General features: G+C 45.5%; 2 protein-coding genes across 6 annotated transcripts in view; one reads left to right on the forward strand and one right to left on the reverse strand.

Moving 5' to 3' along the window:
* The window catches only part of DISC1 (DISC1 scaffold protein), a 483,193-nt gene that overhangs the window by 401,635 nt on the left and 58,935 nt on the right, over nt 1–22,623 (reverse strand). For 4 of the 5 annotated variants that reach the window (XR_013232748.1, XR_013232750.1, XM_077346324.1 and 1 more), the window contains exons 4-6: nt 11,479–11,626; nt 8,399–8,528; nt 6,490–6,725 (exon numbers count right to left, since the gene is read on the reverse strand). Coding sequence is in view for 3 of the 5 variants with exons in the window: in XM_077346324.1 (XP_077202439.1) it covers nt 6,490–6,725; nt 8,399–8,528; nt 11,479–11,626 (514 nt within the window). In the remaining 2 variants the exon portion in view is untranslated. The remainder of the gene's footprint in view (nt 1–6,489; nt 6,726–8,398; nt 8,529–11,478; nt 11,627–22,623) is intronic. The other variant, XM_077346332.1, reaches the window with a different exon arrangement.
* On the forward strand, nt 11,944–15,422 carry LOC143841682 (uncharacterized). The gene is made up of 4 exons (XM_077346347.1): nt 11,944–13,690; nt 14,189–14,272; nt 14,450–14,533; nt 14,830–15,422. The coding sequence occupies exons 1-4, from the start codon at nt 13,069–13,071 to the stop codon at nt 15,321–15,323; spliced, it is 1,284 nt and encodes a 427-aa protein (XP_077202462.1). The 5' UTR covers nt 11,944–13,068; the 3' UTR covers nt 15,324–15,422.

Genomic DNA, 22,623 nt, shown 5'->3' on the forward strand with positions numbered 1-22,623 from the left:
TTCCACTGCTGAACTACTTTGACAGTGGATTTTTCCTGATATCTAGTCGGTACTCTTCTACATGTAGTTTAAACCCATTACTGTTCCTATCCTCTGCTGCCAACAGGAACCATTTCCTACTCTCCTCCAAGCAACAACCAAAATATTTAAAGAGAGCAAACATGTCCCCTTTCAACCTCCTCTTCTCTAAGCCAAACATTCCCAAGTTCCTCATAGGGCTTCGTCCCCAGGCCCTAGATTATCCTCATCATTCTCCTAGAATCATATAATAATAGAGTTGGAAGGGACCTCATGGGTCATCTAGTCCAACCCCCTGCACAATGCAGGACACTCACATCCCAATCGCTCATCTACTGTAACCTGCCACCCCTTTGCCTTCACAGAATCAGCCTCTCCATCAGATGGCTATCTAGCCTCTGTTTCAACATTTCCTCTGTCCCTTCTCAATTTTGTCCACATCATTTTTGAAGAGAGGCCTTCAGAACTGTACACAGTTCTCTAGGTGCAGTGTGACCAATGCGGTAAACAGCGGGACTATGACATTTTGTGATTTTGATGTGATGCCTGTGTTGATACAGATCAAGACTGCATGTGCCTTTTTACTGCTGTATCACACTATCTTTAACCGCTCCTGTGGAGCGGATTAAATAAAGCCCTAAGGGCTATTAGGGAGGAGTTAGGGCGGGCTCTGTCCGTGATAAAAACTCGGAGGGGCAAATCAGGAGCCGCTAAGCGGCTCCTGATTCGCCCCTCCGAGTGCCACTCAAGGGCCAAGCAGCCACTGGGGAGGCACGCGAAGCGCGCCTCCCCAGTAGCCGCTTGCCCCAGCCTCGCCCGTCAGGGGACACGCCATGCCGAGGGACACACTGCCTTCGCTCACGGGGAGTCCTCCTGCCTTCCCATTGCCCTCGGGAAAGGAGCCGGGACGCCACGTCAAAGACGCGGCCTCCCGCCTCCTTTCCCACCCAACCCTACCCATACTACAGGCCCGCGACGCGAAAACTGCTCTCCTCCATCCACACACCCCTTCCCGCATCCCCGCCGATTCCCCCCTTAAAACAACCACACACACACCCACCTGCACGCCACCCGCTAATCCCCCCACCCTCCCCGCACCCCGCCTCCACTTCCCACGCTTCGCGCACACACACACACACACACTCAACTGCGCCCACACCGTCCGATCACCCTCCCACCCTCCCCAGACCCCTTCCCGTCCCGCCAACGCTTCCCATGCTTCCAGCACCCCCCCAACCACACAATCACTCACCCTGCCACCGACCGATCACCCCCCACACTACCCAGACCCCTTCCCACCCCGACACGAGGCCCAAACAACCAGCCGCCACATAACTCCCAGCTCCTGTCCCCGCCCTTCCCTACCACCCCTTTCCTACACCGATCCAGCCTCGCCGCCACCACGCTCACCTTCCCCGGGCCTCCGCAGCCTGGCTCCTTCCTTCCCATTTCGCCGACGCTGGCCCCAGCCGCCCTGCTCTGCCCGCCTGCTCCACCGGCCCTGGAATGAACTGGGCATGCGCAGACTCACGCGCATGCCTGGTTGCCGAGCCCAACGCACTTCTGCGGCCCAAGCACCCTGCCCCCACGCTCCTGCATGCATGCCCGGATCCCCGAGCACGCATCCTTCGCCTCCCGATGACTCGCCCCGTCCCCCCAGCCCACCTTGCGCCACTATCTCCACTTGCATGACTGCCTGCCGCCCAATACTACGCCGCCTTCTCCTTCCAACGCGCTCCGAAGCCCATTCTTACTACACCCAACCTCTGCCCATTTTTATAAATGGGCTTTATTCCCTAGTCTGCTCATATTTAGCTTATAGTCCATAAGTACTCCAAGTTCTCATTCAAATACTCCGCTAACCAGAAGTGTATTTCCCATTCAGTATGCATGCTTCACATTTTGTGACCCAGATGTAGAACTTTGTGCTTCTCCTTATTGAATTGCATTTTGTTCTCATTTGTCCACTTTTCCAGCATGTTCTGATCTCATTTAACTCTATCTTCCAGGGTGTCCACTACTCTTCCCAGTTAGATGTCATCTGCATTTGGTGTCATCTGCAAATTTAATGAGTAGTCCCTCCACCCCCTCATCCAGATCATTTATAAAAATGTTGAAAGTACTAGGCCCAGTACAGAGCACTGTACACCTCCCTCCAATCTGATGAACCATCATTGTCAACCACTCTTTGGATGCAGTTTTCTAACCAGTTCGCTCCATCTAACTGAAATTCAAGTCTGTAGTCCTCAAATTTACCCTATCACCCAGTCAAAGAAGGAAACCAGATTGGTCTGGAAGACCTGTTAGAGACAAAGCAATGCTGACTTCCCCGGATCACTAAGTTGTCCTTCGGATGTTTGCAAATCACCTGCTTTAATATCTGCTCCATTATCTTCCCTGTAATAGAAGTTAGACTCACTGGCCTGTAGCTTTCCCAGGTCATCTTTCCTCTCCTTTATGAAGAAAGAATGGGATAACATTCATTCTCCTCCAGTCTTCTGGCACATCTCCAATCCTCCAAGAGGTCCTGAAGATTATGAGAAAAGATTCCACAAGCTCTCCAAGAAGTTCTTTGAGCACTGTCAGGTGCACACCAACTGGCCCAAGGGATTTCAACTCATCCAGTGCTGCCAGGTGCTTCTCAACAACCTCTCTGTCCATGTCAACCCACCATCTTGACTACCAGCACCAGTAAACTACCATAATCTTCCAGGAAAAAGCAGAGGCAAAATAGGTACTGAGTCTTTCTGCTTTCTCTCCATCCTCTGTCAGAGTTTTTACATCTCAATACCCTAAATAATTGTGTTATAATCCTGATTGGGCCAAACAATGTGTTCAAGCCAGCTGAAGATAAATTATGTTTTCTTTTCCAGAAAATGAGATGATCATTTAAAATATTCAGTTAATTACAAAGTCCTGTTGCCTGGATAGTCCATCAAGTTGCTGAAGAAGGGCAGTATCCACATCCTCATCCTGATCAGGGTCTGTAGAAGATGCCAATCACCATAATCTGTTTTTCCCCTTTTATCTTCACCCACTGGAGTGTCACTTTCCTCCCTCTAGTATATCTTCCTTGAGAAGTGGTGGGTTCTCATTCCTTGGAAGTTTTTAAGCAGAGGCAAGATAGTCATCTAACAGAGATTCTGATTTTATGAACTTAAGCAGATTGTGAGTGGGTGGGCAGGTAGGGATGTGCCAGTGTTTGTCTCTTGTGGCCCTTCCTTGCATATCCAGGGAATTGCTAATTGCCACTGTGGGATGATAAGTGAATTTCCTCCAGGCCAGGCTGGATTCTGGAGATTTCTGGTGGGAGGATCACTTGGGCATGAAATTGGTCACCGTGGGTGGGCAGGTAGTTGTGAGTTCCTGCATTGTGCAGGGGACTGGATTAAATTACCCTTGCAACTCTATGATTCTAAAACTTTGGCTGTATGAAAAGCTCAAGCTCTTCCTTCCTATTCCCCATCCTTCGTGTTTTGGCATATAGGCTCCGGAAGCCTATATATTTTGGTTGCATTTGACCTGGCCTTCCCAGGTGGGCTGCTGCTATTTGTTCTTCTGCATTAGAATCCTTATGTTGGATGTTTCCTTCCCCTTGTGGCATCAGTTTAAAGCTCTCCAGATTAATCTCCCCAGGTGTCTGCCACAGACATTGGGCGGTGCCCTCTGGGGGTCAGGACCCTCAGCCATAGCATTGAGGAAAGAGTCAGAAGTTGGGTGGAGGTGGTGCACCTTTGGGGGGTCACAAGGCTTATTACAAGACAGGATTAAATACATAATAGGGATGGGCTCTCTGGCTTGTCCCCAGTATCCCCAGGGCTCCCTGATCACTCCTCTGCCCCTCAGCTGTGCTCCTCTGGCTGTTCTTCCACCTCACCTCCTTTCCCTGTCCTTCACCTTTTCACTTCTTTCCCTCCACTGGCTCCCATTCCTTTTACTGATGTGCTGTTCCACTGTGTCTATCTTCTCCGTGCTGCATCTGCTCTCCTCTTTTCTCACTTTATCCTACTATTCTACCCACCTCCTGTGCTTGTTCCTTTCCTTCCTTTGTCCTCCTTTGTCCATCCAACTCCTCCTCCCAATCAAACCCAGGCAAGGTTACATTAACTCTGCCATCCCAATCAGCATCTTGGCCTCCAACATCTGCCTCCCTTTTCCCCCAAGATGTCAGCTAGAGGCAGCATGCCTGATACATAGTCACTCGTGGGCTCTCCCATGGCACTGGTAACCCCAAGGAATGCCCTCCATGGAAAGTTCTTTGTCCCGATGAAAGGACAAACAGTGAGAGGACTGGCAGGTGGCTTGTCCGTGCTTCTTATGCCAGGCCACGAGGCAACATCAGACTGATTCAGTGTGTGTGGGTGTGTGTGGGGGAATCACCCCCACCACAACCCTGGCAGTGCTGTTCCCAGGTTGGTATAGTGGTGCAGCTTCCATAATGTGGGTCTGACACAGCAGGGGAGTTTCCTCTGGACATGCTGCAGGCGAGGGCTCCTTCTTCTGCCGAGACATAGCCCTGGGAGATCCAGACATCCATGGTGCCAGAATCCAAACCCCACAATGTTCCGCTCACAACAGCCTTCTCATTTGTTTATAAATCCTTCCATTTGTTTATAAACCTCTTCAAAAAGGTAAATTTTGTTGCTTAGAAAGAAAAGTGACTAGGAGGGAGAGCTTTTTAGTGAGGGTATGTGTGCGGGAGGGGAGGGAATAGACAGGCCTATTGTGAGCCAAGGTAAAATGAACCCACATTATTTTATTAACAAAATTTATCTCCTACCTTTGTACTTTTAAAAGTGCCACCACAATGAATAGCAATTTAAAACATAAATGATACAATCACCTTTTCAAACCATTACAATCATCCCCCAAAAAACCCACATTATTAAAACAAATAAAGAACAGTTAATTACAAAAATAAAAAATGTCAATTAAAAATCAGCTAGGGAGGAGGGATCATTGAAGTAATGCCAAACAAAACAAACAATTCTTCACCTGCTGACAGAAGGCAGCAAAAGGACACAGACAAATCATATTGGTGAAAGATTTCCAAAGTTTTAATGCCATGATCAAGAAGGTGTTCTCCCAGGTTGCCATTCACCTAATCTCAGAAGACAAAAGCAGGACCTCTGAAGATGATCATAGTGGTCAGAAAGGTTCACAGAGAGTAGGCAGCCCCATGAAGAGTACATTGTAGTAATCTAATCTAGATGTAACCAAGGTAACCAAGGTATGCCCCACAGTGGCCAGATCTTTTCTACCCAAGATAGTTCACAGCTGGCTAACCAGTTGAAAACTCTAAATGGCATTCCTGGCCACTGCTGCCACCTGCTTATCAAGCAGTAGGCCTGCATCTAAGAACACCCTCCAGACTATGGGCCTGTTCCTCCAAGGAGCATGCAACCCTACCCAGAACAGATGACAGAACCATGAACTACTCAGTCAGTCAGCTCCCCCCCCCCTAAAAAAAAACCCTAAGTAATCAGGAAGGGATAGGGACAAATTAGCAGACAGTAGGCCTCAAAATCCCAAGGATCCTGTGAACTTAAACTTCAAGAACTTTGGGAGGGGGCATTTGAAATTTGTATCAATGGTTTTAATTTGCATAGTTTTAGAGACTGGTAGCAAGGAATTTGCTGAAGGCTTTTGTAACACATTGCAAACTATCAAGTGACAGCTTTCCTTAAATCATATGACAACTAGGAAACATTTCATGGAAGTCCTCCAAAATAAGATACAAAGCATTTCTTGTTAGGACAATGGATTCTTTGGATATGTTTAGATACCCACTATTACAACTGTTGATGAATATATTCTCTGTAAAGTATTTTATTTTTTAAAGGTTTCTGCACACCCTTTCCAATAGCTCAGGGCAGCTTATAAATAAAATACTACCAGAACTGCACATCGAATAAACAAACCAACAATTACTTATAGGCTGATTGTTTCTTTTGAGGTAAATTATATTGTAGTTGCAGATATGCTTGTTGATTCATGATGGTGGAAGTCATTCAGGTTTATAGAAATCTGAACATCACTTTGCCGAAAACTGGTTAGAGGAGTGGCAGATTACAGTGGATGAGTGATAGGGTTGTGAGTGTCCTGCATAGTGCAGGGAGTTGGACTAGTTGACCCATGAGGTCCCTTCCAACTCTATGATTCTAAGTTATTTTTACTTCCTTCCCCTTCCTTCATCTGGGCAAATTCCCTATATGGGATGGGAAGGGGTACATGGGGGCGAGCTTAACTTGCTTCACTCAGCTCCATAACCTCAATCCAAAGTATGCTCCAGCTGCCTTTAAAACACTGTGGGAGATCCAGTCATAGACAAACACCATCTCATCTAGTTCACCAAAAGGCTAAAATTTATTTTCATAAATAAATATGTGCATCCCATATGAACAGAAAGAAAAACAAATCAGAGTTTTTCAAACTAAAAAGAGCTTTAAAGTATCATACAGTAACAAATACCTTTTTATGGATTCTGGGAAATCCAAACTACATGGAATCTGATGTGATGCTTTCAAAGTATCAGCCAAGGATTTGCCTATTGTCTGTAGTTCTTCATGTGATACCCAACTAAGCAAGGTAGATAATTCACTATCCAGCATCTGAATGAGAGGATCTTGATTTTCAATTTCTTGCCTTAACTGTTGATCTTTAGCTTCTAAAAAAGCCAGCCTTGCTTTCAGCAGTTCAATTTCTTTCTGTGCAACATGGAGACAGAATTTACAAGCTATTATTGTTGATGAAAACAAGTGTACAGTGAATGATATTTAATGAAGCATAAACTCAGACTCTCTTCATTCACACACCCTGTGCCATGCAAAAGTCACTTCATTGTACAGCTGTAATGTATTTGTGAATATCATAACCACATGGACTAAGCTAACTGCATAGTTTTCTCACCTGTCTAAACCCACCCACATGGTATCTTAGCACCATGGAATAGTATCACGGGGAAGCAGTTACCATGTAGCTTAGTATGTCTGAGAAATCCTACTGATTTGGTACAATACACTGCAACAGACTAACATAGCTACCCCTTTGGAACCAGTTACATCCTATTAATTTCAAGAGGTCTTAAGCATAACTAAGTAATTAGGACTCAAACTGATATGTTCAAATAAATACAAGCTAACAAAAGAAATCAAAGCAGAAATAGTCATTAACTTTGTGTAAACTCATTCTGAAAATCTGCCAAGCTGTAAAAGCTAATTTAAGTTTGCAGTTGTACTCATTAGTTTAAGAATCCTCTTTCCATGCTAAAAGGGTTGCTCCAAAAAAATTAAATGTATACCAGTGTTGCCTGAAATAGATATTATTAATTGCACAGTTCTTTCTGCATTAAGTTGCAGAATTTGGAGTAGGTATGTTTCAACAAAGATATCTGGCAAGAGAATAACAAAGGTCATCAAGACAACATCAGGGTTGTTACTCTGAGTCTCAAATAGGCTTCGAGCACACACAGCACATTCTTTCTACTATCAGTTTGGGAATACTGGCAGAAATTCAGTATTCTTCAGTTCACAAAGCATCCATCTCCAAACTGAAATGTACTAATTACCAACAGTTCGAATAAGAAACTTGAAAAGAGAAAGTACAGGCACAAAAAAAGAAACCTGAAATTGCTCTTATTCATGTCCAATGGTAAAATGTTTGACAATCTATTTTCAATATAGAGGGAAGGAAGGACCTCAGCTATCCAGGATTACAGCTATGGGATGCATCAGAAAAGTATAATTTTACAACATTCTAATGAGGAGAAATAACTTTTCACTTATAGGCCTAGCTTATTTTACAGTATGCCTCTTCAATATGAGTAAAATAATCTTTATAACAAAACCTATTTTTCTATACATGGTACAACATAAGCTGCATTCAAAGCCAACAGTGACCATTTATGATACGCTGTTCAACCAAAAAGAGGGGGGAAACCTGAAACATAAAGACATTAATGCTAAAAGTACTGACATTTTATAACAGTCACAGTATACCAAATGTTTGAACTGCATGAACTTAAACTGGGAGATTGCATACTGATAAATTAACAAAAGCAAAGCTCTCTTCTTTCCCACAGAAGGCTTACAGTCATTAAATACCGAGAAAGACTATCACACTAGTGTACGTAAGTAGCATATTTGAAAAGTAATCAAAAACAAAAGAATTTTGCTGTAGTACGTAATCTTCAATAGGCTACTGTCTTTTAGGAAATTTATCAAAATTCTTTGTCCACATATGTTTCCAGTTTAAAAAAAAACAGACAGTTGAATTAAAGCCAAGGATTTACAGACAATAATTATTATAGTCTTGCCTATAATAATGTAATAAATTATTTGTTTATGGTGCCATACCCATTTGTGTACTGCTTTCCCCTTACCTGTATCCACTGTTTTTCTTTAAGTAACTGGTCTCTTTTATTGAATGAAATTTGTATTTTTTCTTGACAAGTAAGCCTGAAAACCTTCTGTTCATTTTTCTGCACAAAAACTGCTTCTTCTCTGTTAAACCTTTGAAAATGATAACAGATTAATAATAATGGGTTCGGTTCAAATTTCTGCAAGTGCAAAGCCCTCTTTGCCTCCTAAAAAGTACAAAGTACCAGGGGCACTGTAGTGGAAGCCTGAGTGCCTTCCTTAAAATTCACATATATATTTAATCACCAAAATTAAACTTCCTACCTCTTTTCACATTAAATTCTACCAACCCTGCTACTGAAACAAAATCCTTTTGTTGCAATTTTATAAAAATTCTCCACTGCTTTTAATGTTTTTAATAATATCATGAGACCAAATTCCCTTGGCTTAAACCCTGCCACAAATTTTGTTAGTCTTTAAAATGATACCGGATTCTTGCTCTTTCCTACTCCTGAGGAGTGGGAGACCATCAGAAACAGAAGGAGATGCTGTTTGGGCATCCATTCCAATAATCTATGTTGGGATGGACAAAATGAAAAGCTGCTGTTTGGGGCTATTTCTCTGAAGCTATGAACTTTCTAAAATAAATGTGGAAGGCAAGTTCAATTATTCAAAACAGAAAAGTGTAACAGCCAGAGCAAAGTCCCTGTGCTGTTTTGCCATATAAATACTGTGTGTGTGTGTGTGTGTGTGTGTGTGCGCGCGCGCGTGTGTGTGTCTGTGGCGTTTAAATGTATGTTGCTGTTATTTAAAATGTAGGCCTACAGAATAAGAAGGTGGGGCTTGATGGGTGAGTAACATGTATTGTAATTGGGTGGCATCTGTACCCAAGGGGACTGAGGGGACTGAGTGGTTCAGAAAGCTGTTGTGTGAGAGTGAGGGCTGAGGGTGTGGGTGGATGGATGTGTAGGAACAAACTTCAGTGACATGCTGTATAGTGTGAGAGGAATCTGTGTTCCGTGTAGACGTTATTAGCTAAGTTGCAAAAGTTAAGCCTTGTAAACGTTACTGGTGTAAGTGGAAAGTGAGAAACGAAGCTTTTGTGGCTAGGTCTGTTTAAGAACCACTACACTATTGTATCTCTCTAAAACCGTCAGGCTTATTAACTACACAGAAACCGCTGTGCTGTTTTACTTTTAAATAAACTCTATTAATGTTTGAGAAAAACTATTGTTTATTTTAGAGTAAAGGATTTCCTTTCACCTCAGAGCCACCCCATGCACTCACCATTCTGTCAATCTATCATATGCAACTAAGCCATCCTGTTCTTTGGGTCTAACTAAGAATTCTAAGACAAGAATGTTTGGTGGCAGCGAAAATAAGAAGGGAACGCCAAGGAAGGCAGCATAACACGTCACCTTAGAAAACTACGGAGTTTTTATGGAAGTTACACACAAAATGGTCACACAGAGAAGAGAAAAATGTTATAGTCCCCCTTTCCAGTTCCTGCCAATTCTCTTTGCACCCTGGTGATTTGGATGGAAAGCCAGAAACAACCAACTAGTGCTCTTAGATTGCCTGGCAGGAGGTAGATAAGCAGAATGAAAAATAGCCATTTAGGGACCAGCCACTTCAGGTAGAAGTGGGCTTAGTCTGGTGGCCTAATGTGGTGCATGCTAGTTTATTGCTCTCATTTATAGTCTAGCTGACTGGAAAGCTAGTGGGGCAGGATGGGGGTCTGTCTTTTAAAAATGCTGCAGTGGTCATCTGAAAGGTTACAGAATCTGAGGGTGCCTGGCATACTCTTCTCCAAACTTTAAAAAATTGTGTGTGTGTGTGAGTGAAGAGAAAGAGACACTAAGGCCATTTTCAAACTGCCTTTGTATTTCATTTTAGTAACTGGTGGCTAATGGACCTTTTCTATCATTTTAGACAGACCCGTTTTAGTAACTGGCTGCTAGTGGAATATATTTACCTGTTGATACTCGCTTGCATTGGGTTAAGAAAGCATGGTTTAGCCACTTTTGAAGGAAACTGCTTTGTTCCGGTTTCTACCCGTTGGTTGTATTTCTGAATCGCTGTGGTCTGTTGCTTAAAATGTCCATAGCACTTGCTAGAGTGCCACTTTCCCCACATACACTATTTTTCATTGTGCAATCTTCTACAGACTATTTGCTCTGAATCACTCAGCCATGATAAGCTTGAACCGAACAAGAAAAATCAAGGACATACGCCTGACTATCAAATATAGATTAGTTAGAACTATCATATTTCCAAAGCCACACAGGGAAAGTTAGATGATGTAGAGATTTGACAAAGTTGGTCTCTGCTCTTTGCTGTTGGGCACACCCAGGCCTGGAGCAGGACTGAAAGATCAGTCTCTGTGAAAAATCACCAGAAAGACAGGTTTTCCTGTAACGCGCTGATCTCAAAGAAATTCTGCTCATGGTCCAGAAAAGCTATACAGCATCTTAAAATCTGATAGCAATAGAATGTGTACATAGTCATAAGCTTTGACAAACTTCTATGTCCGCTGACGTGTGTGGTAAAGTTTCTATTTGATCTGTAAAACTGAATAAAAAGCTAGCCTGCTCAGGAGAAAGATCGGAGCACTGAGCAAGCTTGCACAGAGAGAGAAGCAAGCCTGTCATTACTTCAGGATGATGAAAAATCAGACAAGAGAAGAATCAATTCATTTGAACTCTGGTGTGCATGGTCTTCCCACCAAAAATATTTTAGTGCCTACTCCTGCCATTCTAAAACATCAAAAATTACAGAAATAATCATGGCTGCAAAACAGCAAAACAAAAACCCAGTCCTCATGAGTGATCATTTTTCATTCCATGGAGCAATGGACAGGGAGAAGGCAGATGAAAACCAGAAAACTGAACCTCTGCAGAGGACAAAATCAATATCAAGAGGCAGCAAACTTATTATGAGCTATTGGCACTTGTTATTTTTTAAAAGGGTATATAACACATAATCACATCTAACAAAGTCACTTTGATTTTAACTGTATACTGTATTACACCCCATATTTACAAATTCTATCAAGTTTTCAGGAAACCTGAAAGATCATGCCAGTCAGATCCTGCAGACTTACCGATTAATATCCCCACTTAAGGCCATTTGAACCTGTATTCTGAATCTGTCCAAAAAGCTGCTAATTGAAGGGTGTTGTGAAGGAAGCTGAAATTTTAGTGATCTTTTCGCATTCTCCAGCTCTTCAAGTTTTCCTCTAAATTTATCAGCTTTCAAAAAAGAAGGAAAAATATTTTACCAAAGTTTGGTGTACTGACCAACAAAGACACATCTTCTAAAAAAGGGAAATTTTTCATTTCATACAGTGTTTCAATTAAAGGCGATAATATTAAGAAAATAGCTGGACAGAATTAAAGTAAAATTATGTGTGAGAGATACACATATATCTCTTGATCATCACTGGAAGATTTCCTCTGAAAATCTTGCTTACCTTGGAGAAAACTGTTACTAATCACAAATCATGTGCTATAATAAGGTCTTCATTTCATACCCATATGTAGCCTCTCTGATTTCAGAAAAGTCATAGGGCCATTACGCACGGCTTCAAAGTAGCAGGATGGTTGCCAATTGGAAACGCTACAAATTTGCCATAACCCACGACGTCGTACACAATCTGCAACAGTCCTGCAACCGACCCGCAAAAAGCGCTTCGTTGTAGCGCTTCTAGGGGAATCCAGAAAACTGGATTCACCCTCCGGATAGCGATACACTCCTGCAACCAATCTGCAACAGTAGCGCCACAGACTTGTGCGTTACCATTGTTGCGGTTTCTTCAAAGTCCCTCCTCCCGAGCCTTTCCTCCTAACTTCCGGCGAACTGTCCGCCATCTTTTTTCTCCGAGCGAGCGGGGATCTACGAGGCAACGAGACAGCGACTGGCTTTCAAGCACGATCACTTTCTTAAATTCTGCCCGGACACCACAATAGTTTTCCAAAAGCACAGTGGCACACACCGTCACGTTCCAAACATTTGCCCATAGCTTAAAACCCCGTCTACCGTAGGCCAGTACTAGCGGAGTCAACGTACGGGGATCATTTTTAAAAACTTTCCTCTGAGCGTGCCAACGAACGTTCGCCGCTCGCAGGCTCCTGTTTAGATTACTGGGGTTCAATAGATATGATTCGAGGTGATTTCAAGAGGGGCGGTTTATGTGTAGTGGGTCTTTGTGTGGTTCCGGGTGCGTGGTTGTGCTTGGGTGCGGACAACCCCTTCCATCGGCGGCTAGACCTCCGGCAAGCGGAGTCGCCGTCCGCCGTTCATTTTAAAAAACTGTCCGCTGAGCGTGCCAACGAACGTTCGCCAGTTACATGTCATTGATTTATGCTTTGGTTGGTGAATATTATTGGGGAACTGTCGCGTACCACTGCAATTGCTCTCGGTTTTACACCGGCATGCGTTTTTGTAATGGCGGACATCTCACTAAAATGGCTCCCGCTGCATGTTCAAACTGCTCTTCCCGCGTGTGGACGAATCAGCGCATGCGAGAAGTCAAACAAAAGGCGCTAATCTGGCCTTTAGGAGCAGATCCTGTTCCCGCGCGAGGAGTTTTGAACGTGACATGTGACCTAATGTGGCCAATGCGCGTGTCCCCTACTGCCCTCTACCAATCAGGAGCCGGCTAGTCCCTTTGTCTTTGTGTGCGGGAAGGTATATGATCCGTTGCACCCTGCACCTCGCACCACCATTTTGCTCAGCTACTAGCGAAAGCAACATGGAATCCTCTTCTCAAGCCTCGTCCGTCCCTGCAACCGGCCGTGGCCCAACTTGGAGGGACGCGGAGATCAGGGACCTGATCGGGATTTTCTCGGAGGAGAAAATCCAGGACGCGTTCCAGTCCTCCCACAGGAATAGGGAGGTCTTCGAACAAGTGGCCATTAAGATGCGTGCCCTGGGCCACAACAGGACCGGCCTTGAATGCCGGTCGAAGACCAAAACAATGAGGGCAGAGTACATGCGTGCCGTGAACCATAATAAGGGTTCCGGCAACGAAAAGGTTACCTGCCCCTACTTCGAGGAGCAGCGCCAGCTGTACGGAGACGGGGAAGGAGCCGGCAGGCCGAAGCGCGTCGGGAGGAGCCTTAAGGTGGTTCGGAAGCCGGCTGCCCCGGTCGAGGAACCACCCGCTGAGGAGGATCCCGGCGAGGGAACCTCGTCCAGCTTTCGGCCTCCACCCCCCGTCCAGCAACGACCAGCGGAATTGGTCACGGTGGACCTGATGGCCATCGCTCCTGGGGAGCCGGAGGAGGTTCCTGACCAAACGCCCCTTGCCTCCGGTAAGTAATTTTCTTTTTATTTTGTATTTTATTGTTTTTATATTGAGCAAATGTGTGTTCTGACGTTTGGGGATCGTTTTCTCGTGTGTTCGTTGCTACGCATAATATGATAGGATGTGGATTGCTTTGGGTGGCTTTTTAAAACGGTCGTGTTTAAACAACTACCCAAACAGTTTTGCAGCATGCCTCAGCCATAGGCCTTCTGCAGCGCTCTAGCCACTACTTTGGGACCTTGATGTGTGGTTCAGGTTGTGTGCTTGCTCCTTTTTCACCATTGTATGCCTTGTGTTCGTTGCAACGCATGCTATGCTTGGATGTTTGTGGATTGCTTTGGGTGGCTTTTTAAAACGGTTGTGTTTAAACAACAACCCAAACAGTTTTGTTGCATGCCTCAGCCATAGGCCTTCTGCAGTGCTCTAGCCACTTCTTTGGGAGCTTGCTGTGTGGTTCAGGTTGTATGCTTGCTCCTTTTTCACTATTTTCTGCTCTTGTCCACAGAGACACAGATGCCTGGGACGGTGGTCCTAGAGTCCCCTGCAGCAGTAGCAGAGGACAGTGATTCTGGGGCATCCACAAATGTTGGTAAGTATCAGTTGCAATAAGGGGGGGGGGTTTAACTGCTTTGTGCTTTTCTGTTTGTGCAGGGCAGCAGCACTGCCAAGAGACAGAAGATAGTCCCTCAACGTTGCTGCTTTAGGGTTTGAAGCTTGCTTTGCCACACTTTGGTCCTTAATCATGTTCTTTGTTCCCTTTTTTCAGATTTCATACCCGGGACACAGGAGGAGGAGGAGCGTGGGGTGGCTGGACCTCCTGCCCTGCGCAGGCGGATACACATACAAGATGGTGAGCGTGCATGAACTGTTCCTTTCGAGCCATGGCTGCAGGACAATGTCTGTGTGCAATAACTGTGTGCTTCCTTTTCATTTTTGTGCTCCCCTGGCATTGTTCTGAGTCTTGGTTTAACATGTAACCAAGACAGGCCACCATGGGCAAACAAACAATAACCGTGTGCTCCCCTGGCATTGTTCTGAGTCTTGGTTTAACAATATGTGACCAAGAAAGGCCACCATGTGCACCAGGGTGGGTTTTGACTGTCTCGTTGTTACTAACAGTTCTTTTTCTCTTTTTTATGCCAACAGAGGTCCTTTCTGAAGACGACGAGCCAGCTGGCTCACCACCCAGGGGCGCTCTCCCGGCTGAGGAGAGGCTGGCCAGGGAACGCGGCAGGCTGCGGCGCGTCTCCGTCCTCACTAGTGTGGGAGAAAGGATCCTGGAGCACTGCCAGGAGGAGTCCAGGCGTGCAGCTGCTGCAGACCAGGCGATGCTCTCTCTCGTGGCCCAGGAGGGCAAAAAATTCCGCGCCATCCTTAGGGATTCGAACAACTCGCTACGCGAAAGCGTGGAGGAAGTTCGAATGATAAGGAGGCTGATGGAGAGGGCGGTCGCGGTTATGGAGGCGGCCCCCCCTCCTCAGATTATAGTGAACGTCCCCCCCACCCAACCCACCCCCCCCCACCACCTCCAGCACCCACCCCACCCCCCCCACCACCTCCAGCACCCACCCCACCCACCCCCTCTCAGAATGCCGCGACACAAACTAGAAGGAGGACTGTTCTCGGGAAGAGAGTCGTGAAACCTGCGGACAAGTTCTCCCCCTCCTAGTTTGGGCCATTTTGTCTGTTTATCTGTGTTTGCTGTTGTCTGTTCAATAAAGTTTATGTTTTTGACTCTGTCTCAGTGTACCCTCTCTAGTGATTGTGCCTATTCTGGCACCGTTGTGTGGGTTGTAGGTTGGAGGGTGTTTTAAAGGTTAAAGGTGTTTTAGGAGTTTGGGGTGAAAGGTGTGCGAGTTCAAGGAGTCACACTGGAGTCTTTTTCAGGAAATTTACAACAAAATTTTATTTTCAGAAACAGTTCAACAGGGGAAAAAAACAAGGGAATTTAACTTGGACCCCCCCCCACCACCACCCCCACCCGCCAAGAAAGCCAACTTTTTTTAACAAATTCAAATATTTAACAGGGATAGAAAAATGGGCAAAGTAACTGGGAAACCCCCCAACACCCCCCACCCCAAAACACAAAAAGAAATAAAAACTTAGGTCCCACCGCTCCCCTCCCCAGCCCCTTCCAGCGCCCTCACTCTCCTGCACAGCCGTCCCACGGTCCCCCTAACTTTGCGCCGGAAGACCTCTTCGTCCTCCTTCTTCTTAACTGTGTGGGGAGGGAGAAAAAGTACACATTAGTGCCACACATATTTTCCTATTTTTGTAGTTTACATGCATACACTTATTGGTGGCCTTAGCCACAGTGTGAGAAGAGTTGGGCAGTGGGGAACATAACCTACGTTCTTCCGCCTCCCTCTGCTGCCTTTGCTGCTCTAACTCCCCTTTGAGCTCTGCCACTTCGGCCTCTAAGGCAGTCACCCTTGCCTCCATGGCACGCAGCCTTGCCTCCATAGTTTCTGCTATAGAAATCAAACAAAGAATTTAATAACACTTCAAATGGGAGCATCACAGCAGGCTCCCATATGGCTCCATGGGGGTACACACACATGGGTCTCCCGCAGAGGCATAAAACTCTCACCTGCAGCCTGTCCTGAGGTGGAAGGCCCCTCTTCCTCCTCCTCACGCTCAGGTGCTTTTCCCATCTTGGATGGTGATTGTGTGGCTGGGCAAAGAAAAAGAGAAATCATAATTAAAAGCACACAAACCAGAGATGAAACACAGCTGGTAGACACACCACAGTTAGAGTCAAAGCGCATAACCAAAGTGGTTCCACACAGTACTGGCGGGCTAAGTCAGAGGGGGTTGACAGCATATAAATACTATTTCGAATTTCATTGGGGACAGTAGGGGAAAGAGGCAGCTAGTCATGCCATGCATGTTTAAGGGCAAAACAACGAGGGCATACTTACCCATATGCCTCCTCATTTCCAGGGGGGGCTTCCCAGCCTTCTCCCATATTTTAACCATCTGGTCGTGAAAGACCGTCCTCCCGCTTGGCTGCGGGACCCCCCCCCCCCCACTGCTCCAGACTGTTGAGGAAGTCCAGCTTCACTCGCTTAAATTTTGTCCGGACCTGCTCCCAGGTCCGGACATAGCCCCTCTCCCTCAGCTTTGATGCCAACACCAGGTAAGCACCCTTGGTGTGGCAGTGGGTGCTGGCCATAAGGCGGCCAACACTTTTCGATTGGAGCACCAGCTCCAGAAGTGCCTCAGCCTCGGCGCGCTGCCAGAAGGAGCCCTTCCGTGGCTTCGGCATCTTCGGAATGACGGTTAGGGAACGAACGTGCGTTGCTCCGATCGACCACCCCTATTTTAAATGTATCAAAGCTGCCCACCAATAAAATTATTCCTTGGAACATAAGTGGATTGATCCTCCTGTTTGACAGGGGTCGCCAATACTTCCTGGCTACCCGCCTCCCCGAACTTTCCCCGCTCAGCGCTTCCGTGTTGTGTGTGTCAATTTCAGTGGGAGTTAGCGTTTAGGGCTGTCAAAGTGCTTTTGGACCAGAGAATCCCCGTTTTTTTGCTGGCAAAGTACACAAACCGCACAAGACAAGGTTAAACAAAGAACACAAAACTTTATTCAACAACAAGAGAGTGGGAAAAACAATTAAACACGCCTCCTGTTTCTGTAGATGTGGGTGGCTATGGCGTCCCGAACCTTGCACCCCTCTGCATAGATTCTTCTTCTCCTTGCTTCAGGGATGTCTTGTGTGTCCTCAAGGACAACAGGATCAGGTTCATCCACAGGGAAGGGGATGTTATGTCCCTTGTCCTCGCATATGTTGTGCAAAATGACACACGCGATGATCAGCGGAGTCACATTGTCTATATGCACGTGTAGTCGGGACATCAGGCAACGGAACCGGGACTTCAAACGTCCAAAGGCACGCTCCACTACATTCCTTGCCCGGGAGTGAGTGAGGTTGTAGTGGCTATGCACGTCTGTCCTTGGCCGCTTGTAGGGAGTCATGAGCCAGCGTCGTATTGGGTAGGCTCCGTCCCCGAGCACCAACGGCGGCACACGCACGCCCTCAATGGTGGCGGTGGGGTTTCCTGGAACAAAGACCCCTTCGTCCATGGCTTTCCTGAGGTTGGATTCCCTGAAAACAAGGGCATCATGCCTCCTGCCACTCCACCCCACCTCGGCATCGATAAACCGGCCGGAGAAGTCCACAGTTCCTTGCAGGAGAACAGAACAAAAGTCCTTCCTGTTACCGAACTCCTTTATGCTTCCCCCGGGGGCACGGATAGGGATGTGGCTTCCATCGACGGCCGCAAAACAATGCGGGAATCCGAGCCTGGCAAACCCGTCCATACTCTGGAATAAGGGAAAGAAAAGAATATAAGCCATGGCATGTCAGCGTGGGGTGTATCGCGTCTTCGTTGCTGACCTGTCAAACAAGAAAAAAAATTTAAAGGGCAAAGGGGATCGAATGATACTCACCGCTCCAAGCCGGTCTCCGAGGCACACGACTTTGCTGAACAATTCCGCCTCCATGGCGAGGCAGAACTCCTTAAGGATATCGCCAACCGTAGTGACTCCGAGTCCGAATTGCTGGGCTACTGTCCGGAAGTACTGAGGGGTTGCCAAGTACCACAATGCGACCGCCACCCTTTTTTCCACTGGCACGGGGCGCCGCATGCCAGTGACTTGCCTCTCCATGCGTCCACGTAGAGCCTCCACGAGTTCAAAAAATGTCCCCCTAGACATTCTAAAGTTGGCAATCCAGTGGTCATCATCCCAGCGAGCCCACACAAAATTTTCCCACCAGTCAGAGGATCTTTCGTCCGCCCAGAACCGGGGGGGGAACCGGACCTCTGCCAGAGCTTGCCAGTGCCTCTTTGCCGCCATGGTTGCCCGTTGAGAACGTCTTGTGCTGCTGGTCATCGCTCTGGCAATACGTTCTCGGTATTCCTCTGAAGCAGCCCTCCTATGCTGCACACTGGTGCGGATACGCTGGACCAAGGCAATCACCCGAGCCAACAATTGAAAAATAATCCTCTCCATTGCAACGTTAACCTGTGCTGCGGGCAGTAGGCTACGCAAACAAAGAGAGGCCGACCGCGTGTCTGCCCAGGTGCATATAAGCAGGTAACCTGTGGGCGTGTACTGTGGGCGGGGATTAACCTTTCAAACATATCAATGCATCAACCTCTGGTTCATAGAAAACAATAGAAAACACGTTCCAAGGGCGCCAATGATTTGACGATAACGCGTTGCTACGGGTTTTCCTGGGTTTTTTAAAAAAAAGGGGACCCCGACAAGTCCGGCTTTAGGGTCGAGGTCAAAGGTGTGGCCGCAGTTTGATTGACGGGCATGGGAGACCAGAAGCGCTAAAAAGGGACCTCCTTTGTAGCGAAAAGACGGAGAACCGGAAGCCTGTGGGTTACGAAAGTGACGAGAAGTGAAAGTGCTAAATTCCGCAAAAACCGCAGCTGTGCGTTACGGGCACAGCTAGTTACATTTCGCTAGTTGAAGTAGCGCTTTCGCTAACAGCAACCAAATAGCAACTTTGAGCTCTGTGCGAAATGGCCCATAGTTTCACATATTTTCCAATACAAATCAGATTCTGAACCAGGACATAAAATGTGGATTAACAGATCTACAAAATGGAGCTATGTGCTGGGGTAGGTGGGATGGGTAGGATTTCTCCCTAAATCTGAAAGAAGTTCCAGATTTGCAGAAAAATTGGAAAGTTAAAAGTAGAAGACAAAACCAGAAAACTAAAAAAACAAAAAACAAAAAAACACCACTTAACCCAGCCCACATCATTCAACTGAGCCCAGCCTTGACACAAGTAGGACAGACCCAGATAGTTAGTCTTCTGCTATGGGATGGCTTAAACCACTGTCCCCAAGATCTGCGTGGAGCTGGAAGAGACTTCCCTGTCTCATGCAGACCCGACTAGGAGGGCTTCTTCTGTGGGGTGGCTTAAAGAAGCTATCCCCAGGATCTGTGTGCAGCAGGGAGATCTCTCACTGATACATGAAGACCTGACAGGAATAGCAGGAGCTGAGAACTCTCACCACAATTGGTATAGCTGAATATCCCTGAATATTTTTTTTAAAAAACACAGCTTTTATTAAGGTTGGCTATACCTGTAGCAGATCAGATTTTTAAAAATTGGCTTAAATAATACCCACAAAATGCTGATGAGGTATTTTTTGGGTATTATTTCAGTTCAGTTTCACCAAATGCAAACATTTCCAGGGCTCCAAGATCAGCAAGGAGCCACTGCCCAGATACTATTTTGTACCAAAAATATTAAGAAATATCTTGAGCAAGCTTTTAGTTTCTATGCCATACCTCTTCTGGGTTATGAGGGCCTACTGCTATTGCTTTCAAGACCATCACTAAAGAGCAAATTCCAAGAGCCCAGAAAATAGGTAAAGATGTTCTAACCAAGCATCTTGTCTGCATTCATCATATGAGGCCAGAGGAAATCTTTGTCTGGATTTATTTAATTTTTGTTTTTATTTATTTATTTTAAAACACACAAATATGACAACATACAGAGATCCATAAAACAAACAACCCAATCAACAAACAGTACAATCTGTATAACAAACTGGATTTATTTAAGATACTAATATTCTGCTTTTCCCTCAGTTGGAATCAAATGAGGTTTGCATCATTCTCCCCTCCTCCATTACACGTTTAAAACAACAACCCTGCAAAAGGTAGAGGTTAGGCTAACAGAGTCAATGACACGAGGAAACCCTGTGAGCTCCTATGGCAGAGTAAGGATTCAAATTGGGGTCTTCCAGCATTCTAACTGGTACATCATCTGGCTCTCTGAATCTCTCAATTAAAAAAAAATTGATTACATTTATATACTGCATCCTCTCCTGTGCAGTCTCAGAGCAACTTACAATAAAACGATAAAACATTTGACAGTAAATACATCTAAACATTAAAGCAGCAGCTAAATTGTCATAAAGATTCATAAGGCATCAGTAATATAATTCTTAAGAAATAATCCAGCCAACAACTATCACATATAAGCAATGGAAAATACCACAAAATCTAGCCAAAGGCTAGACAAAACAAAGTGGCCTTACATGCCCTGCAGAATGTAAGAAGATCTCACAGAGCATAAGCCTCAACAGGAAGCTGGTTCCAAATGGCAGGAGTAACAACTAGAAAGCCCTGGCCCTAGTGTTAGATAAATGGGCAATCCATTTAGTGTTAGATAAATGGGCAGGCACTTGCAAGAAGACCCAAGTCACTGACTGGAGAGGACATAGGGGGCTTAATCAGGAGAGGCAGTCCTGCAGGTATGAAGCCCCAGACCATTAAAGGCTAGTTTATAGGTTAAAACCAGCAACTTTAATTGGCACTGGAAACCCATCAAACATTGGTAATGAAAGCCCCCCCCTTTTGTTCCAGTGTTCCTCAGTTTTTGATGGATGGATTTGACTTCAGCCAACTCTTCTCCAACCATTCTACCAGAGCAACCAGGCAGGAAGCTAAGGCCAAGATCCTAGCCACTGGCTGCTTCTTGAGTAGGAGGTAGAGTAGAGTTTCATCATTGTACTAACAACCACCACAAGAGAGCACGTATAGATATTAAACAACATCAGGGATAGGATATTTGCATTACCTCACAATTCAAGAACCTCTGTGTTGGCCTCCCACCCCCTAGAAAGAGAACCTCTGTATGGCAGTGCCTGTTGTCCTCAGGGACACAAGACAGTCAACCACAACAAATGGTCAACTGTGCTGAAAGCAGCTGACAGATCCAAAAGAATCAGCAACACTGAACCGCTCTTGTCAAGATGAAACTGATGACCATCTATCAGAGCAGCCAAGGCAGTCTGTTCCAAAGCCCGACCTGAAGCCGGACTAGAATGCTTAGTGCCCAGTCTCTCAATAGCCATGATTATCTAGCTAGGAGTAGAGAGTTATGTAGCCAGCTAAAAGGGGTTACTGTTGCCTTTGGAGTTGAAATGCTGAGTTTGGGTAACTTCCATCAAGTCACTCTCTAGACTAGCAAACTATGGCTACTTTGGGATATAAAAACTCTAATGTAAAATCCAAAGAGTTTGCATAATTGAACTATTCTGCCCATTTAGGTATTCTATATATACATACTACACCCATGAAATCAGCCCTTTTTCTAACTATGCCATGGCAAATTCACTTCAAAGCCCCACTATCTTTTAGGCACTTTATTAAACCAAATTAAGGCTGATGAAACTTTGAGAACTTGCATAGTAAGGCATACTTGAAAATAAAATATTTTAATTGCATAAAGAAATCTGTTTTCTTTTAGTAATTGTCACTTTTAAGAAGTTTGCATCCTTTTTGTTCCTTTATAGGGCCTTTATCAATTTATAGTGCCATTTAATACACTCCATTCAAACAAAATTAAATCTACTTTCTTTTCCCTCACAGATTAATAAAAGATTGTTCAATTCCTCCATAACTTGCAGCCACTATCGTTCCTTTTTCATTTTGATAATACGCTTAACAGCTCAAGTCTGTCATTATTCTCAGAACGACTGTTATGTTCTCAGAGGTATATCTGACCAGGTGCTGGTGAAAATAAAAAGCCAGCTAAACTTGGGGGGGGGGGGTGAGTTTTGCCAACATTTTTTGTCAGAACCAAAATGTCAACCCTTTGGCATTTGGGGGAGGCACTGCTAAGGGGGGGAATGTTCATGGAGAATCAAAATAATCAAGACATAAGAAGCACAAGAAGCATCTTAACAGCTTTTGGGCTGTTTCTGAAATGTAACAGAGGCTGTCCATAAATGATCAAAGCAGTAGAGGAGAGGGAACACAAGGCCATGAACCTTGCCAGGCATCTTGTCTCTACCAGAAAACCTAATGAGACCCATGATGAAGAAGAAGTTAATTGGGAGGTAGAGGGGGGCAACAACATGCCGAGCTTCAGTTTGGCTGTGTGGTGAAGCAGTCAG

This window comes from Paroedura picta, chromosome 1, assembly GCF_049243985.1.
Source record: "Paroedura picta isolate Pp20150507F chromosome 1, Ppicta_v3.0, whole genome shotgun sequence".
Classification (NCBI taxonomy): Eukaryota; Metazoa; Chordata; class Lepidosauria; order Squamata; family Gekkonidae; genus Paroedura; species Paroedura picta.

What these genes read in the sequence shown, in the direction of transcription:
- LOC143841682 (XM_077346347.1), top strand. Translation starts at nt 13,069, where the DNA reads ATGATCCGTTGCACCCTGCACCTCGCACCACCATTTTGCTCAGCTACT. An exon ending in TGGGGCATCCACAAATGTTG is followed by an intron (nt 14,273 to 14,449) that starts GTAAGTATCAGT and finishes CCCTTTTTTCAG; the next exon opens with ATTTCATACCCGGGACACAG. An exon ending in GCGGATACACATACAAGATG is followed by an intron (nt 14,534 to 14,829) that starts GTGAGCGTGCAT and finishes TTATGCCAACAG; the next exon opens with AGGTCCTTTCTGAAGACGAC.